At 53.4% G+C, this 20,966-nt stretch overlaps 2 protein-coding genes across 2 annotated transcripts; both read left to right on the top strand.

Annotated features, from left to right (window-relative positions):
* Positions 1-9,060: 9,060 nt before the first annotated feature.
* cav4b (caveolin 4b) lies at positions 9,061-11,884 on the top strand. The gene is made up of 3 exons (XM_052009158.1): positions 9,061-9,207; positions 10,977-11,164; positions 11,734-11,884. The coding sequence occupies exons 1-3, from the start codon at positions 9,061-9,063 to the stop codon at positions 11,882-11,884; spliced, it is 486 nt and encodes a 161-aa protein (XP_051865118.1).
* Positions 11,885-13,697: 1,813 nt separating this feature from the next.
* On the top strand, positions 13,698-16,039 carry LOC127566640 (caveolin-3-like). Its single transcript, XM_052009142.1, has 2 exons — positions 13,698-13,805; positions 15,698-16,039. Exons 1-2 carry the CDS (start codon positions 13,698-13,700, stop codon positions 16,037-16,039), a joined length of 450 nt encoding a protein of 149 aa, XP_051865102.1.
* The last annotated feature ends 4,927 nt before the right edge of the window (positions 16,040-20,966 follow it).

Here is a 20,966-nt window from a genome sequence, read left to right as displayed (position 1 = left end):
CTCCGGCCGGAGCGCCCGGCAGGGGGCAGGCGCGAGGAGATGCCGCCAGCTCGAGCTGTGCGCGCGACACCTGCCGGCGGTTGGCGGGTTTCCCGCCAAATGAAGGGCGTTGTCCGCATTGAGGGCAACCCAACCCAAGGCCACCTCAGGAGAAAACTTCCACAGGAATCAATCTATTTCCCTACCTTTTTTTAAAAAAAAGAGGAGAGTTACATGGATTTGATTTGTTTAAGTGTTCTTTTAATCCCTTCTGATAAGTTCTCCAGTGTTGGTCAAGTACCATAGTCAACACCAACTTGGTCATGCACAGCCCAAGATCATGAAGATACAAGAGCATTGATTTCCTCACCCACCCCGTTGCCGGTGCCTTTATCCCAGCCAGGGACACTGTTTTTGGAAGATACAAGATTTGCAAGGTGATAGAAATGGGGAGAAACCATTGGTGCTAGGTGGCTCAGCAAGAGAAGCAGGAGCGAGTTGGTGATAAACAGGCTCAGTGTGGCTCCTGGCCCCTAGATGATAATTCAACTCTGCTTGCCATTATTTGAAGGAACTATCAATGCTTAAGTGTAGCCAAAACATGACCAGCAATAGGTGACGTCCAAAGATTCAACCAGAACACCAGCAGAGACACCATCAAATCAAGACATCTCAGCATCTGACCTTCTAGAAGAGCACCCGTAGGGACGTTAATCTGGTACAAGATGGGCAAGAATCCGACCCTTCTCTCCAGCTGAGGGATCCACCGGGAACAAGGTGGCCTTGGATCTCAGGACTAGACAGCATGGTCATAATCACAAAGTTGTGCAGCACAAAAATGGGCCCTTCAGCCCATCACATCCATGTTACCCTTTTTACCCATCTACACTAATCCCATCTGGATAAGGACTACATCCTTCCATGCCTTGACTATTTAAGGGTCTGTCCAACTGCCTCTTAAATCATAGAAATTGTAATGGTGCTTGTGCTTGCCATAAGCAAGACTCCATGCCTCCCACTAAACCAGTAGCTCTCAGATGGAAAAAAACAGAACATTCTGGAAGGACTCAGCAGGTCAGGTAGCATTTGTGGAAAAAGAAAAAGTTAATGTTTCAAATTGAAGACCCTTCAATAGAATCTTCATTTTTCATTTTCAGCTCTCATTTAAAAGTCTAACCAACAAAAAATGGTATTGGATCAAACCCCAACCAACCAATGTGCTTAACTGATTTTAATACTGTTTTGTGCCAGATCTGAGATCTCAATCTTCTAACATCCCTTTCCTCAATCAATGAAGGATGTACTGGCATGTTGAAGAAGGAGGTGAACTTCGTCATCAATGTCTGCCTTTACTGAGAAGTGGCTCCTGAGAAGTGGCAGGTGGTCCACATTTTACAGGGTGTTGCTGGAGGGCAGTGTGGTGCAATGAGGTCAGGTTGGCAGAGGACCTGTGCCTTGTGGATATTAAGTGTAAGGCCCATGCTTTCATATGCTTCAGTCGACCTTGGCCTCTGACCCTGCTAAAATGCAAACATCTTCTGCACACTGTCTCAACTTTGGGTGACGTTGGTTCTAGCATGTAGTCAGCATAGGTTGACTAGTTTCCCTCTAGTTCTGAAGATTAGCTCCACTCCCGTGGGATATTTGCAACTAAAACGATTGGGAACTGTGTTAGAGCAATAACACAGCCACACTGGACTTCACTGAGATTGAGTCCGTTGTGAACCCATTGATTATCATCATGGCGTGCATGCCTCCATGGAACACATATAAAACAAAGACCAATCTCTGTGGGCAGCTGAACATAAGGAGAGCATCCCACAGTCCCTCCCGGATAATGGAATTGGAGGCTTTAGTGGAAGTAAAAATATGTATGAAATTTGACTGAAATATTATTTGTAAAACATTCTTATTCTCTACCATCAAATGATTTAAAAGTAGGACCTTTTTGTAATGGCCCCAAGCATTGCATTTTGGTCTGACTAAAACTTATCTAATTAAAGGTACAACAGGGAGTTTTCCATCAAAGATCTTTGATAGAAAGTACATTATGAATCCCATGGGATATGACTAATATCCCTCTCTTAAAGCTCCCTGTAACTCACAATGACTTCATCAATTGGAAGTTACCAGGTCACCCCACTTAGGAGACATAAATTGTATCCTCCCAGGTCCTTATGATATGCAGTGTTTAGAATTTCCACTGCACTTGTTAAACAGATAATTGCTCAGGGGTACCTCCTTCTGACAAGAGCTGTTTTAAGAGGGACTAATGTGTGAGATTCAGTATCGATTGGCCGATATGTTCCAGCTTTCCAAGGACAATAGTAGGAGCAGGAGAAGAACATTCAGCCCCTCTAGCCTGTTCCACCATTCAGTCAGATCTGTCTGCCCTAAATATCTTTCCCCAACAAAAATGTAAGTATTCCAGCCTTGAAAGTTCCAATTCATTAGGGCTAGGCATCTGCACCTTTTATGGGATATTTCTGTTAACCTTTGTGTGAAAAGATCTCCAACCTGCCCCTCCCAAAACAAATTCCCTAAACACATAGGTACCTGAAAACAGAGGGGGCACAGTGGTGAAGCAGTTAGTGTGGCTGCCTCCACAGGCCAGGATTCAATCCTGACCCCAAGAGCTGGCTGAGCAGAGTTTACACCTCCACAAGGCCACGTAGACTCACTGAGGTGCTCTGGTTTCCTCCAACATTCCAAAGGTGTGCTGGTAGGTTAATTGGCTGCTGTAAAATTATCCCAAAAAAGGTTGCTGGGCATATGAGAGAGAATAAGTTGCAGGGATATGAGGAAATAGGGAGAGAGGGAATGGGATTAATAACATTGCTGTGCTGGGAACGGGCATAAACCCAATGGGCTCAACTGCCTCCTTTTCTATTGTGATATATTGGTAGGTGAACACATGAGTTTACAACCACACTTTGTTATTCCTGCAGGATAACTAGTTGTGGGGTTAAATGATCTCTGATCTCCCTCCATCTGGGGTCCAACCCTCCAGTCACAGTTGTCCTGCAATCTCTTCTCTCTGTTGGAACACCCGAAAGAAATTGACCCCCCCCCCCCAACCCTTTACCGAGGCTTTCTCCTCTGAGGACCACCTTTTCCTTTCAGTGTAGAAAATGAGACCTTCTCCAGCCCCACCGCCTCTTACCCCAATTGGGGGAGCCAAATTCAGGGCAACTTTTTTGTCGTTCCGTCTAACCCCAATAAACACAATGTACACAGGGCAAGGATGCCCTAATGAGAGAGGGAGGGGAATCCTTTCAACACATCCCAAAATTGAAGCCATCCTTCATGCCCACCCAGACCCCCTCACAAACAACTCTACACCTTCTCAATTAATAATAGTTGGTACAAAAATCTGTTACAATGAAAGGACACTATAGCAGAGTGATGCTTCAATTGGGAATAAATCGACCTCCTAAATATCCTTACATTAACATTGCAAAGCTTTACTGTTGAGTTAATGACTTGGAAAGACGATGGGCCCAGCAATTACTCCTGCCATTAAGACTCAGATCCTTCCATCAGAGAGATTACATAAAATGTTCCATCATTATGTCTTGTGAAGGTCAAGTGCTAGGCAGGATGCTCCCAGAGACTGGGTTCTGAAATAATGGGACACAGAATGTTCCACATCAGAAACCAGCCCTTCAGCCCCTCGAACCTGTACCAGTATATTTCTGCTTGTTGGGTTATCAGGCTGATGCCGTACTTCCCAGACCAATTAATACCCTACCCATGCTAATCTCATTTTCCCCATCATTGCCCTCATCAATTAATATCCCTTGGAGGGGCAGTATTAAAGGAGCACAGCACCATGGGAGGGGCAGGACTGAGAGAGTACCGCAGTGAGGGAGGGACAGTACTGAGGATGTGCCGCATTGTAAGAGAGGTGGTACTGAGGGAGTGCCGCACTGTGGGACGGGCGGTAATGAGGGAGCATCAGTACTGAGGGAGCATCACACTGTGGGAGGGGCAGTAATGAGGGAGTGTCACACTGTGGGAGGGCCAGTACTGAGGGAGCGTCACACTGTGGGAGGGGCAGTACTGAGAGAGCATCACACTGTGGGAGGGGCAGTACTGAGGGATCATCACACTGTGGGAGGGGCAGTACTGAGGGAGCATCACACTGTGGGAGGGGCAGTACTGAGGGAGTGCCACACTGTGGGAGGGGCAGTACTGAGGGAGTGCCGCACTGTGGGAGGGGTAGTACTGAGGGAGCATCACACTGTGGGAGGGGCAGTACTGAGGGAGCATCACACTGTGGGAGGGGCAGTACTGAGGGAGTGTCACTGTGGGAGGGGCAGTTACTGAGGGAGCATCACACTGTGGGAGGGGCAGTACGGAAGGAGTGCCGCACTGTGGGAGGGGCAGTACTGAGGGAGGGTCACACTGTGGGAGGGGCAGTACTGAGGGAGTGTCACTGTGGGAGGGGCAGTTACTGAGGGAGCATCACACTGTGGGAGGGGCAGTACTGAGGGAGCACCGCGCTGCGGCCAGGCAGCATCTATTCACCAATAACTTGTTCGCTGTTGTCCAGTTTGAAATTCATCAGGACCAACCATCTCCAGACTTCATCACATCCCTCATCAGAGCACAGAATTCCAGGGGTGTGGTGAGAGTGATGGCTCTTGACATTGGGGCAGGGTTTTGACTGAGCTTGGCATCAAAAAGCCCAAACTAAAAGGAAGTCGATGGGCATCCAGGGTAAACCACTCTGGTGGTTGGAGCTACACCTCTCACAAAGGAAGACAGGCGTGGATATTGGGTGTCAATCATCCCAGTCCCAGAGCTCACCACAGGAGAACCTCAGGGCAGCAACCTAGACCCAACCACCTTTGGCTGCTCCATCACGTTCACTGATGATCATCTCCCTCTGACATCCCATCGTCCAGTTCCCCCACCATCAACATCCTGGGGGTCACCATTGACCATGTACTGAACTGGACCATCCACACGTGGCTACAAGAGCAGGTCAGGGGATGGGGATCCTGCGGTGAGTGACTCACCTTCTGACACCCCATGGTCTTTCCACCATCTGCAAGGCACAAGTCAGGAGTGTGGTGAAATATTCCACTTGCTGGATAACAGCAGCGTTGACAACTCTCAAGAAGCTCTGCACCATCCAGGACAATGCACCCATCCACTCCCTCCGCCACCGGCGCACAGTGGCTGCAGCGTGCACCGTCTACAAAATGCACTGCAGTTACTTGCCCCGGCTACTCTGACAGCACCTCCCAAACCTGCTGCCTTTCCTGCCAAGGACAAGGGCAGCAAGCACAGGGCAACACCATCACCTGCAGGTTCCCCTCCCAAGTTCCACACCATCCTGTCTTGGAGAAACCTCGCTGGGTTAACCTTTATTACCACTGGGTCTAAATCCTGGAACTCCCCAACAACGGCAGATTGAGAAGGTGGCTAAACCCCCACCTTCCCGGGGCAGTTAGGGAAGTACGACAGCAAAACCCCAATCCTGAGAAAACTTGATTGAGGTCCCCATCTTCACTCGCCGTGTCCTGCATGGGTGGTGGAGGCCACCAGAGGGCAGTGCTTCACTATTTACCCCAATGAGAGAAGGGGCACCTGATTCCAAGGTCACTGACCCACTTGTGGGGAAAGAAGGTTAGCCCACTCACAGCCTTAGGGCCTGGAGCATTCCCACTCACACGGGCTTGGGTAAAGGGGCTGAAGCTCACCAGACCACAAATGCAGATGTTCACGCAAAACAAAACCAACTTGCAACATGTCACAGGAAATTGCACCATACCTCTCTCCTTCGCCCCCCCCCCCCCCCCCCACCACCAACAACCATTTCTCTTCCTGCCAGTCTCCCACTTACTCTGGTCTCTTCCCAACCTACGTTGAGCAGATTGGGTCCGTGGAGTTTGGAAGGACGTCATACAGCACAGACACAGGGCGTTCAGCCCACCATTTTCTATACTAGTCCTGTTTACCTACATTTTGGCCTGTAGCCTTCTATTGGGAGGTGATCTTATTGGTACATGCAAGGCTCCGAAGGACAGGGCAGGAGCTGAGGTGGTGCTTTCCATAGAGGGGGTATCTAGAAGGATAAGAGGGAGCACAGTTTCAGAATAATGGGTTGCCCATGAAGAGCTATCGAGCCGTATGGCACAGAATAGGCCCTCCGACCCACCATGACCAGGCCACCTGCTCCACCCATTCACACTAATACCATTTACCTGCATTAGCTCTGTAGCATAAAACTAAAGAACTGATTGTTGACTTCAGGCAGGGGAAGGGGGGGGGGGGGGGCGAACACGCGCCAGTCTACATCGGGGGATCAGCGGTGGAGTCAGCAGCTTCAAACTCCTGTGCGTTAACATATCTGATGATATGTCCTGGGCCCGGCACTCATAAGGAAGGCACGCCAGTGTCTTTATTTCCTTAGGAGGTTCGGCTTGTCACCCACTGAACACACTAACCAACTTCTACAGATGTGCTGTTGGAAGTGTCCTGACTGGTTGCATGACGGTCTGGGATGGCAATTCGAATGCGCAGGAATGTAAGAAGCTGCAGAGTGTAGTGGACTCAGCCCAGTACATCACAGGCACATCCCTCCCCACCATCGGTTGTACCTACAGGAGGTGCTGCCTCAAGGAGGCAACACCCATCATCAAAGATCCCCACCATCCAGACCGTGCCACCTTCTCGCAGCTCCCATCGGGCAGGAGGTACAGAAGCCTGAAGTCCCCACACCACCAGGTTCAGGAACAGCTACTCCCCTTCAACCATTCGGTTCTTGAACCAACCGGCACATCCCTAATCACTACCTCAGTGCAGCAACACTGGGACCACTCTGATCAATTAGCACTAGAATGAACATTTTTTTTGTTCTAATTGTGTTTTTTCTTGCAAAAATTGTGTAAAATTTATGTTTAATTTATGATTTCCTTGTGAATGCTGTTTATCTGATGCTCTGTGCCTGTGATGCTGCTGCAGGTAAGTTTTTCATTGCACCTGTGCACACATGTGCATATGACAATCAACTCTACCCGACTAGCCTTTGATATCTTGGCAATTCAAGTACATGTCTAGAAGCTTCTTAAATATTGAGAGTCTCTGCCTCCTCTACCCCCTCAGGCACTGTGTTCTAGATTCCAACCACTGGGAAAAAAATTCCCTCTCAGTTCCCATCTAAACCCCCTTCCTCTCACCTTAAACCATTGTCCTATCATCTTAGACGGGAGGAAAGGGTGCAAAGAAGATTTACGAGGATGTTGCCAGGACTCAAGAGGTTGGGCAGGCTGGGACTTTATTCCTTGGAGCGTCGGAGACTGAGGGGTGACCGTATAGGGGTGTATAAAATCATGAGGGGCAGAGATAGGGTGAACGTGCACAGTCTTTCTCCCAGCGTTGGGGAATCAAGAACTAGAGGGCACAGGTTTAAGGTGAGAGGGGAAAGGTTTACACTGAGGGTGGTCCGTATGTGGAATGAGCTGCCAGAGGAAGTGGGTGAGGCAGGGACAATAACAACATTTAAAAGACACTTGGACAGGTACATGGCTAGGAAAGGTTTAGCCAGGCATGGTAGCGTAGTGGTTAGCATAATGCTTTACAGCGCCAGCGACCCGGGTTCAAATCCGGCCACTGTCTGTAAGGAGTTTGTACGTTCTCCCCGTGACCGCGTGGGTTTCCTCCGGGTGCTCTGGCTTCCTCCCACAATCCAGAGATGTATGGGTTAGGAAGTTGTGGGCGTGCTACATTGGCACCGGAAGTGTGGTGACACTTGCGGGCTGCCCTCCAAAATCACTACGCAAAAGATGTATTTCACTGTGTGTTTCGATGTACATCTTATCTTATCTTAGAGGCAAATGGGACTAGCTCCGATGGGCATCTTGGTTAGAATGGGCAAGTTGGGCCAAAGGGCCTGTTTCCGTGCTGTATAGCTCTATCACTTAGAGACCCCCACCACAGGAGGAAAGATTTTTACTCTCTAACCTATCTATTCCCCTCATAATCTTGCACACCCCGATGAGGTTCTTCATCTCCAGTGTCTCCTCTGCTCCCTCACTAGTGTAATCACATCCTTCTCTGCCATGCATTCTCCCCACTCCCCCAAACCACACTGCAGCCTCTCAACAGATGAGAGGTTTCTCTCCCTGATAAGGGGGTCAGTGAACCAGCACCCACTTCCCAATGTCATTTCCAGAAACCCACCTGTAGGACAGATGTCATTACGCTGGAGAGGGTACAGAAAAGATTCACCAGGATGTTACCCGGGACTGGAGAGTTTGAGATACAAGGAGAAGCTGGGACTGTTTTCCCTGGAGCAAAGGAGGCTGAGGGCTGACCTTATGGAGGTTGTAGGGTGTAGATAAGGCAGATGGCCACAGTCTTTTCCCCAGGGTAGGGGAGCCTAAAACCGGAGGGTACAGGTTTAAGGTGAGAGGGGAAAGATCTAAAGGGGACCTGAGGGGCAAGTTTTTCCACACACAGGGTGGTGGGTACATGGAACGAGCTGCCAGAGGAAGTGGTAGGGGTGGGTACAATTGCAGTGTTTAAAAGACATTTGGACAGGTCCAGCAACTAGAAAGATTTAGAGGGACGCGGGCCAAAGGGACCAGCTCGGCAGCCGAGGAGCCTGTTCCCGTCCTGTATGACTTAGACGGGTTCTAAATTATTGACCAAATTTAAGTCCCACTGATGCGGTGGTGGGACATGAACCACCCTCTCTCTCTCTCTCTCTCTGGCCGGACCTTTGTGCTACCAAGTCCAGTAACTCTGCCCCCTGAGCAACACTCACCTGAGAGACAGGCGTCCCCCTCCCGAACAGTGTGCCGCCGATGGTGGAAGAGGTCGAGGAGCCAGGCAGTGGGGAGACGGGCTCGGGGGTGGGGGTGGGGGGGGGGGTCACTTTAAGTGGCTGCAGCCTCAGCCTCTGTGTCAGCAGAACACCGGGGACAAATTAAATCCGACTCCCAAAATAGAACATGTCCACTTGACTCCAGGGGGAGCAGGAGGCGAGCAGAGGAGTAGGGTGGGGAATAGCAGCAGGTCCCAGATTTATTTCAGTAACCTTCGCCTCTGAAGGCACGGAGTGGTGCCATGAACGGAGACTACACGAAGGTCGAGCTGGACGATCAGCCCGGCAGCCCTGAAGGCAGCAGGGAGGTGGCCCCAGAGCCCTCCCCAGCTGAGAGCACACCAGGCCAGGAGAACAGGGACCCAGAGGGGATGAACCAGCACCTCAAGGTAGGACACCGGATTCGCTCCAAACTGCTTCCTCCTCCTCAGGCGGAGAGGGAGGGGTTTACCGGCTTCACTTGCATCGGTAGGAACATAGAACACAAGAACAGGCCCTTTTACGTCATGCAAAATTAATTAAATTAGTAATCAAACGTCCAACTGAACTAATCCATTCTGCCTAAATGTCCATCTCCCTCCATTTCCTGCGCCTATCTAAGAGCCTCTTGAACGCCTCTATCGTATCTGCCTCCACCACCACCCCTGGCAGGGCATTTCAGGCACCCACCACCCTCTGTGTAAAAAAAACTTGTTCCGCACATCTCCTCTGAACTTAACGCCTCTCACCTTAAATGCATGCCCTCTAGTATTAGACACTTCAACCCTGGGGAAAAGATACTGGCCGTCTGCTCTATTTATGCCTCTCAATCTTCAAAACCGCTTTCAGGTCTCCCCTCAGCCTCCGCCGCTCCAGAGAAAACAACCCAAGTTTGTCCAACCTCTCCTTATAGCTCATGCCCTCTAATCCAGGCAGCATCCTGGTGAACCTCTTCTGCACCCCCTCCAAAGTCTCCACATCCTTCCTGCAACGGGGCGACCAGAACTGAATGCGACAAGTTTTTCCACTGTACCTTGGTACAAGTGACAATAATAAACCAATACCAATACTTGGAGCTCCCTGCTGCAGTACCACTAGGACCTGCCTTGCGCCCTGTGGAGCATGCAATTCAGGTCCCAGGGCATTCAGTGGGGGGGAGGGATCCAGCGGGCGACTGTATTGATCCATGAACGACAGGGGTGAACAGAGTCATGCAGCACTGAAGCAGGCCCTTCGGCCCAACTTGTCTATGCCAACCCATCTAAGCTAGTCCCATTTGTCCGCGTTTGGCCCATATCCCTCCAAACCTTTCCCATCCGTGGACCTGTTCAAGTACCTTTTAAACGTTGTTAACGTACCTGCCTCAACCACTTCCTCTGGCAGCTTGTTCCATAAACGGACTACCCTCTGGGTGAAAAAGTTGCCCCTCAGATTCTTATTAAATCTCTTCCTTCTCACCTTAAACCTACGCCCTCTAGTTCTTGATTCCCCCACCCTGGGAAATAGACTGTGCACATTCACCCTGTCTATGCCCCTCACCTCTGTAAGGTCGCCCCTCAGTCTCCTACACTCCAATGAAAAGAATCCCAACCTGCTCAACCTCTCTCCATGACTCAGTCCCTCGAGTCCCGGCAACATCCTCCTAAATCTCCTCTGCATTCCTTCCAGCTTAATGGCATCTTTCCCTTAGGAAGGTGACCAAAACTGGACACAATACTCCAAGTGCGGCCTCACCAACATCCTGTACAACTGCAACATAACATCCCAACTTGATGCCCTGACTGATGAAGGCCAGCCTGCCAAACACCTCCTTCACTGCCCTGTCTACCTGTGACACCACTTTCGGGGACCCACGTACTTGCATTGCTGGGTCCTTCTGTTCTAGAACACTCCCCAGGGTCCTACCATTCACTGTGAAAGTCCTGCCCTGGTTTGACTTCCCAAATGTCACAACTATGTAGGACATCCCGTTTCTAAGCACCCAGATTCCATCCCCATCAGTCCCTCCCAGCATGGACTTAACCCTCTCCTGGAAGGTGGTTCTGTGTCTTGGGTAGAGAAACGGAGGGAGGGAGGGAGGGAGGGAGGGGGCAGCGGTGGGTTGTGTCTGGGAGGGGCTGGCGAGCGAGGGCCCAGGACTGAGGACACAGGATCTGGGGAGTGTCTTCTCTGGTTGCAGGTGGACTTTGAGCAGGTGATCGGGGAACCATCCAGCGCCCACAGCTTCGACAGGGTCTGGGCCTGGAGCAACGTCTCCTTTGAGGTCTGCAAGCTCTGGGGCTACCGGATCGTCTCGCTGCTCTGCGCTGTCCCTTCTTCCATCGGCGCTGGCTGCCTCTTCGCTCTTGTCACCTGTCTGCACATCTGGTGAGTGTCGACTGATGGTGGGGCTATGGCTCCATGGTGCAGGGAGACAGTATTCCTAGGGTGCAGGGAGACCAGTGGCCCCACGGTGCAGGGAGACAGTGTTCCCACGGTGCAGGGAGACCAGTGGCCCCACGGTGCAGGGAGATGATGTTCCCACGGTGCAGGGAGACCAGAGAGGGAGAGGATTGTGGGCCTTGGAGAGGGAGGGGAGAGGGAGTGTGGGGAGAGGACGGGGTGTGGGGAGAACAGGAGGATGAGGTACAGGAGTGGGAGGTACTGAGGGGTATGGGAAAGGGAGGGAGGGAGTGGGAGAGGGAGGGAGGGAGAGGAGACAGGGTGAGGGAGGGGGAGGGAAGGAGAGGGGGTGTAGAAGTACAGGAGGGGTGGGGAGAGGGAAGGACAGGAGGCGAGGGACAGCGGGGGAACATGTCTCCGCCCGCCCCTCCGTCCTTTCTGTACACGGTGCCCAGTGTACAGATGTGCCTCCTGAGGGGAGTGTAGAGAGGGGAGGGGGAGGGTGGGGAGGGACAGGTTGCCCACCCAGAACCTGACGCCTCCCCTGTCCCCAGGTGCCTGGTACCCGGTGTACGGATGTGCCTGCTGAGCCGGCCGACCTGGCAGAGCTGCTGCCGCAGCCTGACGGACGCCATCGTCGCCCCCATCTGCACCAGCCTGGGCCGCTGCTTCCGCAGGGTCCACCTGCAGCTGGCCCGACCCTAGCGCCCGCCACTGCCCCCTGCCTGGCCCAGGACACTCATCCCGGGCACCCCGGCACCAGAATTCACCCCCACCCCCCCACCCAGGACCCCCTCCTCCCATTCCCTGCTCCCTGGACCACTTACCCTGCTTCCCATCCACGCAACTCTCTGACACCAGGTCTGCCGACCGATGGACGGACCAGGCCCGTGGCCCAGCTGTGGATGCACAGACCCCCCATTCACCCCCCAGCCGATGCTCAGCCCACTACCTGGCCGCCGGTGGGGAGCCCAGAGCTCTGGTGAACCAGGGAGAGCAAAGGGCATTGACGTGAGGGGTGGTGACGGGGTAGTGAGGCCATCGACTGCCCAGACCAATTGGAGAACAGAGCCGGCCCCCATCCCTGCAGCATAAAGCCCCCTGGGGTCCCTCCACCATGGGACCTAGGGTCCCTCTGCCATAGGACTTGGGGGCCCTCCAACAGATCTGGGGTCTCCCCCGGGGTCCCTCCGCCCTGGGACCTGGGGGCCCTCCACCCCAGGAGCTGGGGTCTCCCCCTGGGGTCCCTCTGCCCTGGGTCCTGGGGTGCCCCCCCTCTGTCCTGGGGTCTCCCCCTGGGGTCCCTCCACCCTGGGGCCTGGGGTCTGCCCCTCCGTCCCGGGACCTGCTGACCCAATCTCATTCACACTTTGACCATGATGAACTCTTTCGAAACTGACCAACAGCTGAAAGGGGCCATGGATCGTCCTTCCCCTCCCCTCCCCTCGCATAAGACCATAAGACATAGGAGCAGAATTCGGCCATTCGGCCCGTCGTCTGCTCCACCATTCAATCCTGGCTGGTTTTTATTTTTAACCCCATTCTCCCAACTTCTCCCTGTAACCCTTCACCCCCTCACCAATCATGAACCTGTCAATCCCTCCCCTCACCACCCCTCCTCTCCCACTGCGGGCCAGGGGCAGGCTGTGACCAAGGGCTCTGACCCCCTCGTCTGTGCCCAGACAGGTGACTCTGACCCCTGAACCACCAGGCCAGCTCTGGCCCCCAGGTGTCCGGAGACCGTGGGGATGACACTGACTACAAGTGTCAGCAATCTTCTGTCTGAACTGCAACGCCAGGAAAGGTGAATCCACGTGATTTTGTAATAAAGTACAAAGAACGATAATTGTGCCTCGTTACTGTGGACAGTGCTGAACTTCACACACAGTGGCCAGCACCCTGGTGACCAGGATGGGTGCCCCTTCCCTCCACATCACCTTCACCCCTCTCCAGCTTCCCTCCCTGGCTCACTTCACACATTCAGAACCTCCGTTCTCGTTCTCTCTCCTGCAAGAACTTCATCTGTGATCTCACCTCTCTCTCTCTCTCCACCTCTCTGCATTCTGGATCCATAGCAACCTCCACCCCACTTCTCTCTGTCTATTTCTCTCTCTCTCTTTCTCTGTCTATCTCTCTCTCTTCCTCTCTCTGTCTGTGTCTCTCTTTCCCTCTCTTTCTCTGTCTCTTTCGAGGAGGGAGCGTGGCAGGAGGGGCGGCGAGGGGGGGAGCGCAGTGGGAGGGGCGGCGAGGGGGGAGCGCAGTGGGAAGGGCGGCGAGGGGGGAGCGCAGTGGGAGGGGCGGCGAGGGGGCAGCGATGCACTTCTCCCTCTCTCTACTCCCCTCCCCCTACACATTCACACACTCGTCAGATTACCAAGCATCCCAGGACTCTTGGCGAGGTGGCTGCTTGGGCGGAGACAGCGGGTGCCCCAGCTGGGGACGGGCAGTGCCGACCAGCCAGGATCTACCCTCCTCCCTCACTGAGCTTGACTGAGGCAGGTGTACCCCAGGGGGGACAATGGCTGAGGAGGTGCAGAGGAAGGAAGGCCTCCACTCGGACACCCACACCAAGGAGATCGACCTGGTTAAGAGAGACCCCAAGCACCTGAATGACGAAATCGTCAAAGTAAGTCCTGGGGGCACGAGTCAATCACTAACTGGCCTGTCCTATATTTAGGGCCCATCTGCTTGGTTTTATATATAGGACTAATGTGCATGCTTCAAACATAAGGCAGTGCGATGTGCAGGGTCAGGGAAACCCTTGGCAAGGAATGACAGAATCATAACGGCATGGGACGAGGCTGTTCAGCCCATTGAGACAATGCTAGCTTCTTGGAGAGCAATGCACCCAGTCCCATTCCCTCACCCCTTCCAATTCCATTCAGAGAGCTCAGACAATTCACAGCTACCCCGGGAGTGGGTGACGGGACGGTGCGGAGGGAGCTTCACCCTGTGTCTGACCCCGGGAGTGTGTGACGGGACAGTGCGGAGGGAGCTTCACCCTGTGTCTGACCCCAGGAGTGGGTGACGGGACGGTGCGGAGGGAGCTTCACCCTGTGTCTGACCCCGGGAATGTGCGACGGGACGGTGCGGAGGGAGCTTCACCCTGTGTCTGACCCCGGGAGTGTGAGATGGGACGGTGCGGAGGGAGCTTCACCCTGTGTCTGACCCCGGGAGTGTGTGATGGGACGGTGTAGAGGGAGCTTCACTCTGTGTCTGACCCCGGGACTGTTCCAACCTCTCTGGACAATTCTGCATTTTATGATAAGAGATCAGTTGGGAGTTACCGATCCCTCCAAATAAAAGGGCTACACGTGATCTGCCTTGAAAGTGTAAAAGAGGCGTGGGGAGGAGGAGGTGGGGAGAGTGATTGAAGGCCACATATGTGAACCCTCTCAACATAACGTCATGCCAACTTGTTGACAACCTCTAGAGAGGCAGCAACAGTAAATCACAGTTAAAGCACGCCCCTTAACACAGCAAAGGCAGAGGAGCATCTTGTAAAGGACACACTGCATGAGAGGGAGCAGCACACTTCCATCTGGCAGTGCTTGGCCTAGGGCTTTCCTTATAATGTGTCTCAATGTCGGCTCCTGTGCAGTGAGTGTGTGTATGTGTGTGTGTGTATCCCAGTGTGGGACCCTGTACACCCCGCGTGCGTGTGTGTGTGTGTGTATCCCAGTGTGGGACCCTGTACACCCCGCGTGCGTGTGTGTGTGTATATCCCAGTGTGGGACCCTGTACACCCCGCGTGCGTGTGTGTGTGTGTATCCCAGTGTGGGACCCTGTACACCCCGCGTGCGTGTGTGTGTGTATATCCCAGTGTGGGACCCTGTACACCCCGCGTGCGTGTGTGTGTGTGTATCCCAGTGTGGGACCCTGTACACCCCGCGTGCGTGTGTGTGTGTATATCCCAGTGTGGGACCCTGTACACCCCGCGTGCGTGTGTGTGTGTGTGTATCCCAGTGTGGGACCCTGTACACCCCGCGTGCGTGTGTGTGTGTATATCCCAGTGTGGGACCCTGTACACCCCGCGTGCGTGTGTGTGTGTGTATCCCAGTGTGGGACCCTGTACACCCCACGTGCGTGTGTGTGTGTATATCCCAGTGTGGGACCCTGTACACCCCGCGTGCGTGTGTGTGTGTGTATCCCAGTGTGGGACCCTGTACACCCCGCGTGCGTGTGTGTGTGTATATCCCAGTGTGGGACCCTGTACACCCTGCGTGTGTATGTGTCTCAATGTTGGACCCAGTACACCCCGTGTACGTGTCTCAGTGTTGGACCCTGTACACCCCGCACGCGCGTCTGTGTCTCTCTCAATGTTGGACCCTGTACACCCTGTGTGTGTGTCTCAATGTTGGACCCTGTACACCGTGTGTGTGTGTGTGTGTCCTAGTGTCAGACCTTGTACACCCATGTGTGTCTTGCTGTAGGCTCCTATCGGGATGGAGGGGAGGCTTGGTGCCCCAGGGGGAGGGGAGGGGACACGGCTGACCATACGCTCTCTCTCCCTGACAGGTGGAGTTTGAGGAGGTGGTGGCAGAGCCTGAGGGATACTACAGCCTGTCGCAGGTGTGGCGCCTCACCCACACCACCTTCACCGTCTCCGAGTACTGGTGCTACCGGCTGCTGACGGCCCTGTTCGGGGTCCCGCTGGCTATCCTCTGGGGCTTCCTCTACGCCTGTGCCTCCTTCTGGCAGGTGTGGGCGGGTGTGCCGTGTCTCCGCTGCTTCCTGATGGAGCTGCACTGCCTCGCCAGCACCCTCCCCATCTGCCTCCGGGGGATCTGTGACCCGCTGTCCCATGCCGCAGGGGGGCTGCTCCTCAGTGTGCGCCTGGCCCTGAGGAAAGAGATCTAGAGCAGCACCCCCTCCGCCACAGGTCTCCCCACCCTCCCCCTCCCCCCACCTCCCACCCCCACTGCACCACCGACCCCAGCCAGATCTCCCCTTCTCCCCCCACCCCCCACAGCGCACCACTGACCCCAGCCAGATCTCCCCTTCTCCCCCCACCCTCCCACAGCGCACCACTGACCCCAGCCAGATCTCCCCTTCTCCCCCCACCCCCCACAGCACACCACTGACACTTTCTATCAGGGGGAGATCTGTACACTGACCGGTGTCTCTCAGTCCCCCTCTCTCAGGGGAGATCTGTACACTGACCGGTGTCTCTCAGTCCCCCTCTCTCAGGGGAGATCTGTACACTGACCGGTGTCTCTCAGTCCCCCTCTCTCAGGGGAGATCTGTACACTGACCGGTGTCTCTCAGTCCCCCTCTCTCAGGGGAGATCTGTACACTGACCGGTGTCTCAGTCCCTCTCTCTCAGGGGAGATCTGTACACTGACCGGTGTCTCTCAGTCCCCCTCTCTCAGGGGAGATCTGTACACTGACCGGTGTCTCTCAGTCCCCCTCTCTCAGGGGAGATCTGTACACTGACCGGTGTCTCTCAGTCCCCCTCTCTCAGGGGAGATCTGTACACTGACCGGTGTCTCTCAGTCCCCCTCTCTCAGGGGAGATCTGTACACTGACCGGTGTCTCTCAGTCCCCCTCTCTCAGGGGAGATCTGCACACTGACCGGTGTCTCTCAGTCCCCCTCTGTCAGGGGGAGATATGTACACTGACCGGTGTCTCAGTCCCTCTCTCTCGGGGGAGATCTGCACACTGACCGGTGTCTCTCAGTCCCTCTCTCTCGGGGAGATCTGTACACTGACCGGTGTGCCTCAGTCCCCCTCTCTCAGGGGAGATCTGTACACTGACCGGTGTCTCTCAGTCCCCCTCTCTCAGGGGAGATCTGTACACTGACCGGTGTCTCTCAGTCCCCCTCTCTCAGGGGAGATCTGTACACTGACCGGTGTCTCTCAGTCCCCCTCTCTCAGGGGAGATCTGTACACTGACCGGTGTCTCTCAGTCCCCCTCTCTCTCTCTCCCCCTCTCTTGGGGGGGTATGTACACTGACTGCTGTTTCAATACCTCAATGAGACAATCGATGTTTCAACTTTATGGGTCAATTAACAAACTTGCCCAGTGAAAATGTTTTGTATTTCATACTGATTGAATAAGAGTAAAGATTTGAAGAAGATTGTTCTGAAGTCAACAATTTGCTCTACCTGCATTCAGATTTCACTTCATAGGCAGAGGGTCACGAGCTTTATTATGGGCAGAGTTGTGGATTTTATAAGTGTTACAGTGAGGGCGCGGGGTGCGTCGGTGTCACAGTGAGGGTGCGGGGTGCGTCGGTGTCATGGTGAGGGGCGCAGGGTGTGTCGGTGTCACGGTGAGGGGCGTGGGGTGTGTCGGTGTCACGGTGAGGGGTGTGTCGGTGTTACACTGAGGCGGGCGGGGTGTGTCGGTGTTACACTGAGGGGTGTATCAGTGTAACAATGAGGGGCGTGGGGTGCGTCGGTGTCACAGTGAGGGACACGGGGTGTTTTGGTGTCACAGGAGCACGGGGTGTGTGCTTGTTACAGTGAGGGGTGCAGGATGTACTGTCAAGGAGAGGGAGTGTGATAGGAGGTGACTGTGGGTGGGAGTGTGTGAGTGAGAGGCAGAGAGAGAAGGGATGGAGGGAGGGAGAGGGGAGGTACCGGTTGATGCACTGCTTTGGGATGGGGTGACACAGTGGACAGGCACGTTAGTCTAAGATCTGAAGCCAGAAACTTTCCAGAGCCTATAATGAAGAAGAGAGATGCCTGGCCACACTGTCAATGCTGGGTCCCTGCCCCTTCCCTCAGAGGAACCATCCTTGGAGGGGGTGTCCTGGGAGGTTTCACAGACACGAGGATTCTGAGCCGAGATTCCACAAACCGGGAATTAGTGGGGTATGGTGACAGCTTCTGGGGTAGTAGGGAGAACTTGGGATGGGGGAGGGAGGGTGAGGATGATGAAGGGGACGAGGGAACGTGTTCTGGTGTGAGGGAGGGAGTGGGATAGAGGAAGAGACTGTTTTCACTGGGGTGGGGGGGGGAAGGAGTCACAAACAAGGGGGCATTGATGCACCCTTGTTTGTGACCAGTGGTGTTCCGCAGGGATCGGTGCTGGGACCTCTGGTGTTTGTGATATACATCAATGATATCGATGAAAATGTCAATGGGTGGATTAGCAAGTTTGTGGATGACGCCAAGATTGGCAGAGTTGTGGACAGTGGAAAGGACTGTCAAAGAATCCAGTGGGATATAGGTCAGTTACAGATCTGGGCAGAGGAGTGGCAGATGGCATTTAATCTGAGCAAGTGAGAGGTGTTAATGGTAGACCCCTTCATAGCACTGAGCTACAGAGGGATCTTGTGGTCCAGGTCCATCGTTCGCTGGAGGTGGCTACACAAGTGGATAAGGTGCTAAAGAAGGCGTACCGCACACTTGCCTTCATCGGTAGGGGTGTTAAGTAAAAGAGTGAGGAAGTCACACTGCAGCTGTATAAAACCTGAGTCAGACCTCATTTGCAGTATTGTGTGCTGATCTGGTCGCCCCGTTACAGGAAGGGTGTGGAGACTGTGGAGAGAGTGCAGGAGAGGTTCACCAGGATGCTGCCTGCATTAGGGGGCATGAGCTACAAAGAGAGGTTGGACAAACTTGGGTTGTTCTCCCCAGAGTGTCAGAGGCTGAGGGGAGCCCTGATAGAGGTTTTCAAAATGATGCGAGGCATTGATAGGGTAGACAGTCAGAGTCTGTTCCCCAAACTAGAAATGCCAAACACCAGAGGACGTGCATTTAGAGTGAGAGGTGGGGGGCTGGAGATCAAAGGCGACGTGAGGGGCAAGTTTTTCACGCAGAGAGCGGTCGGTGCCTGGACTGGGTCAACAGGGGAAGTGGTGGGAGCAGGCAGTTTGGTGGGGTTTGAGGCTTTTAGACAGACACATGAATATGAAGTGAATGGAGGGATGTGGATGATACACAGAGGTTCAGTATAAATCAGCATCAAGATCGGCACAACATGTGGGCCGAATGGCCTGTCCAGTGTTGGACTGTTCTACATTCTAAGGGACCGGTCATTTAAAACAGAGGTATGTAGAAACTTCTCAGAGAGGGGTGGAGGACATCTGGAATTCTCTCCCCCTCCCTCACGAGGGCAGTGGAGGCCGGATCAGTGTCCGTATCTGAAGTGGGAGGCTGACAGATTGGGGGCTTGTGGGGAGCCGGTACAGAGGAAGGCACATTGAATGGCGGGTGGGGCAGGCTGGAAGGAGTCCGGTGGCCTTCTCCTGCTCCTAACTGATTGAGTGTGAGAGGGAGGGGAGGGGGCCAATGACGGGACAAATGGAGGTCAGGTGGAGGTGATGGTGTGGTGCAAGTGAGTACGGAGTGAGTGAGGGAGCACTCTGAAATGAGGGATGACGTGAAGGATGCAAGGAAGGGAGAGAGAAGAGCCCCTGCTCGTCGAGATTTACAATGATTGAATTCTGCCTTAAATCTAAATAAAGGCACAAAGGTTCGAGGTTCCAGTGGAGTGGAGACAACACAAAGAGGGAACGACAACAAACAAGCAATGGCTGACACGGAAAGAATTAATTTGTAGGTTATGAGTCACACATCTCCCTTCAAGGCACAAAAATCCCCCAACTGGAAAAGTGGTTCAACCGCGGTTAATGAGAGCAGTTAAATATGGTACTGATGGAAGGAAAATGCTGATAACGTTCCAAACAGCCCGAGGACTGGGTACGTCTCACAATGTACAGATTGGGTCACCCTACTATAGAAGACATGAAACTGGGAAGACCCAGAGAAGATTTACAAGGATGTTGCCAGGACCGTTGTAATGAATGAATGGTGTGCACTGTACCTTGGTACATGTGACAATAATAAACCGATTTCACTATAGGGAGAGGTTGGCCAGGGGAACGTAGGAACGTAGGAGAATGAGGGGCGACCTTATCGAAGTGATGAGATGTGTTGTCAATGAACCCATAAACACTATCTCATTGCTCCTCTTTTGCACTATTTATTTCTGTAACTTAAGTCATTTTTATGTCTTGCACTGTACTGCTGCTGCAAAACAACACATTTCACGACATATGTCAGTGATAAGGTGGACAGTAACAGTCTTTTCCCCAGGGTAGGGGAGTCCAGAACGAGGGGGGCATATGTTTATGGTGAGGGGGAAAGATTTAAAAGGGACCTGAGGGGCAACTTTTTCACACAGAGGGTGGTGAGTAGACAGAACGAGCTGCCAGAGGAAGTGGGTGAGGCAGGTACAACAGGGTAGAGTACAAGGGTATTCCAACAAGGAACATTTAGGTATGTAAAAATAAGAAGATGTTGGCCCATTACAGACGGAGAAAGGAGAGATTGCACTGGGAGTGAGGAAATGCCAGAGAAATTAAACAAATCTTGCATGCCTGTCTTCACAGACTACGCAGGAACCTCCCAGAGGTCTAGAGTGAGGGAGGAGTGGGAGGAAACTGGCTTTAGTGAAGCAAACGTCAGCTGGAGCAGCTCAGCAGCATCTGTGGAAGGAAAGGAATCATAGATGTTTCAGGTTGAAACCCTGCATCGCGAAATGTCGACAGTTCCTTCCCTCCCAGAGGTGCTGCTCGACCCCCCCAGAGTTCCTCCAGCAGATTGTTGCTCCAGATTCCTGCCTCTGCAGGTCTCTCTGGAGTTCATAAAGACTTAGTACTGGGGAAATTAATGGGACTGACAGGTGATGAACCCCAAGACCTGATGACCCGCAATCAGGGAACTACAGACCCAAAACGTTAGCTGCTTTGCCCTCCACAGACGCTGCCTGACCTGCTGAGTGTTTCCAGCGTTTTTATTCCACAATCTGCAGGTTTTATTCCGAGTTTTCTTGA

This window comes from Pristis pectinata, chromosome 43 (assembly GCF_009764475.1).
Source record: "Pristis pectinata isolate sPriPec2 chromosome 43, sPriPec2.1.pri, whole genome shotgun sequence".
Taxonomy (NCBI): domain Eukaryota; kingdom Metazoa; phylum Chordata; class Chondrichthyes; order Rhinopristiformes; family Pristidae; genus Pristis; species Pristis pectinata.
Note: the sequence above shows the minus strand (reverse complement) of the source record. Positions and strands in the feature narration are given on the sequence as shown.

Bases quoted from the DNA above. Each gene is read 5' to 3' on its own strand.
- cav4b (XM_052009158.1), top strand. From the start codon at position 9,061: ATGAACGGAGACTACACGAAGGTCGAGCTGGACGATCAGCCCGGCAGC. The intron at 9,208-10,976 runs GTAGGACACCGG...CTCTGGTTGCAG, and splicing joins GGATGAACCAGCACCTCAAG to GTGGACTTTGAGCAGGTGAT. The intron at 11,165-11,733 runs GTGAGTGTCGAC...CCCTGTCCCCAG, and splicing joins GTCACCTGTCTGCACATCTG to GTGCCTGGTACCCGGTGTAC.
- LOC127566640 (XM_052009142.1), top strand. From the start codon at position 13,698: ATGGCTGAGGAGGTGCAGAGGAAGGAAGGCCTCCACTCGGACACCCAC. The intron at 13,806-15,697 runs GTAAGTCCTGGG...TCTCCCTGACAG, and splicing joins TGAATGACGAAATCGTCAAA to GTGGAGTTTGAGGAGGTGGT.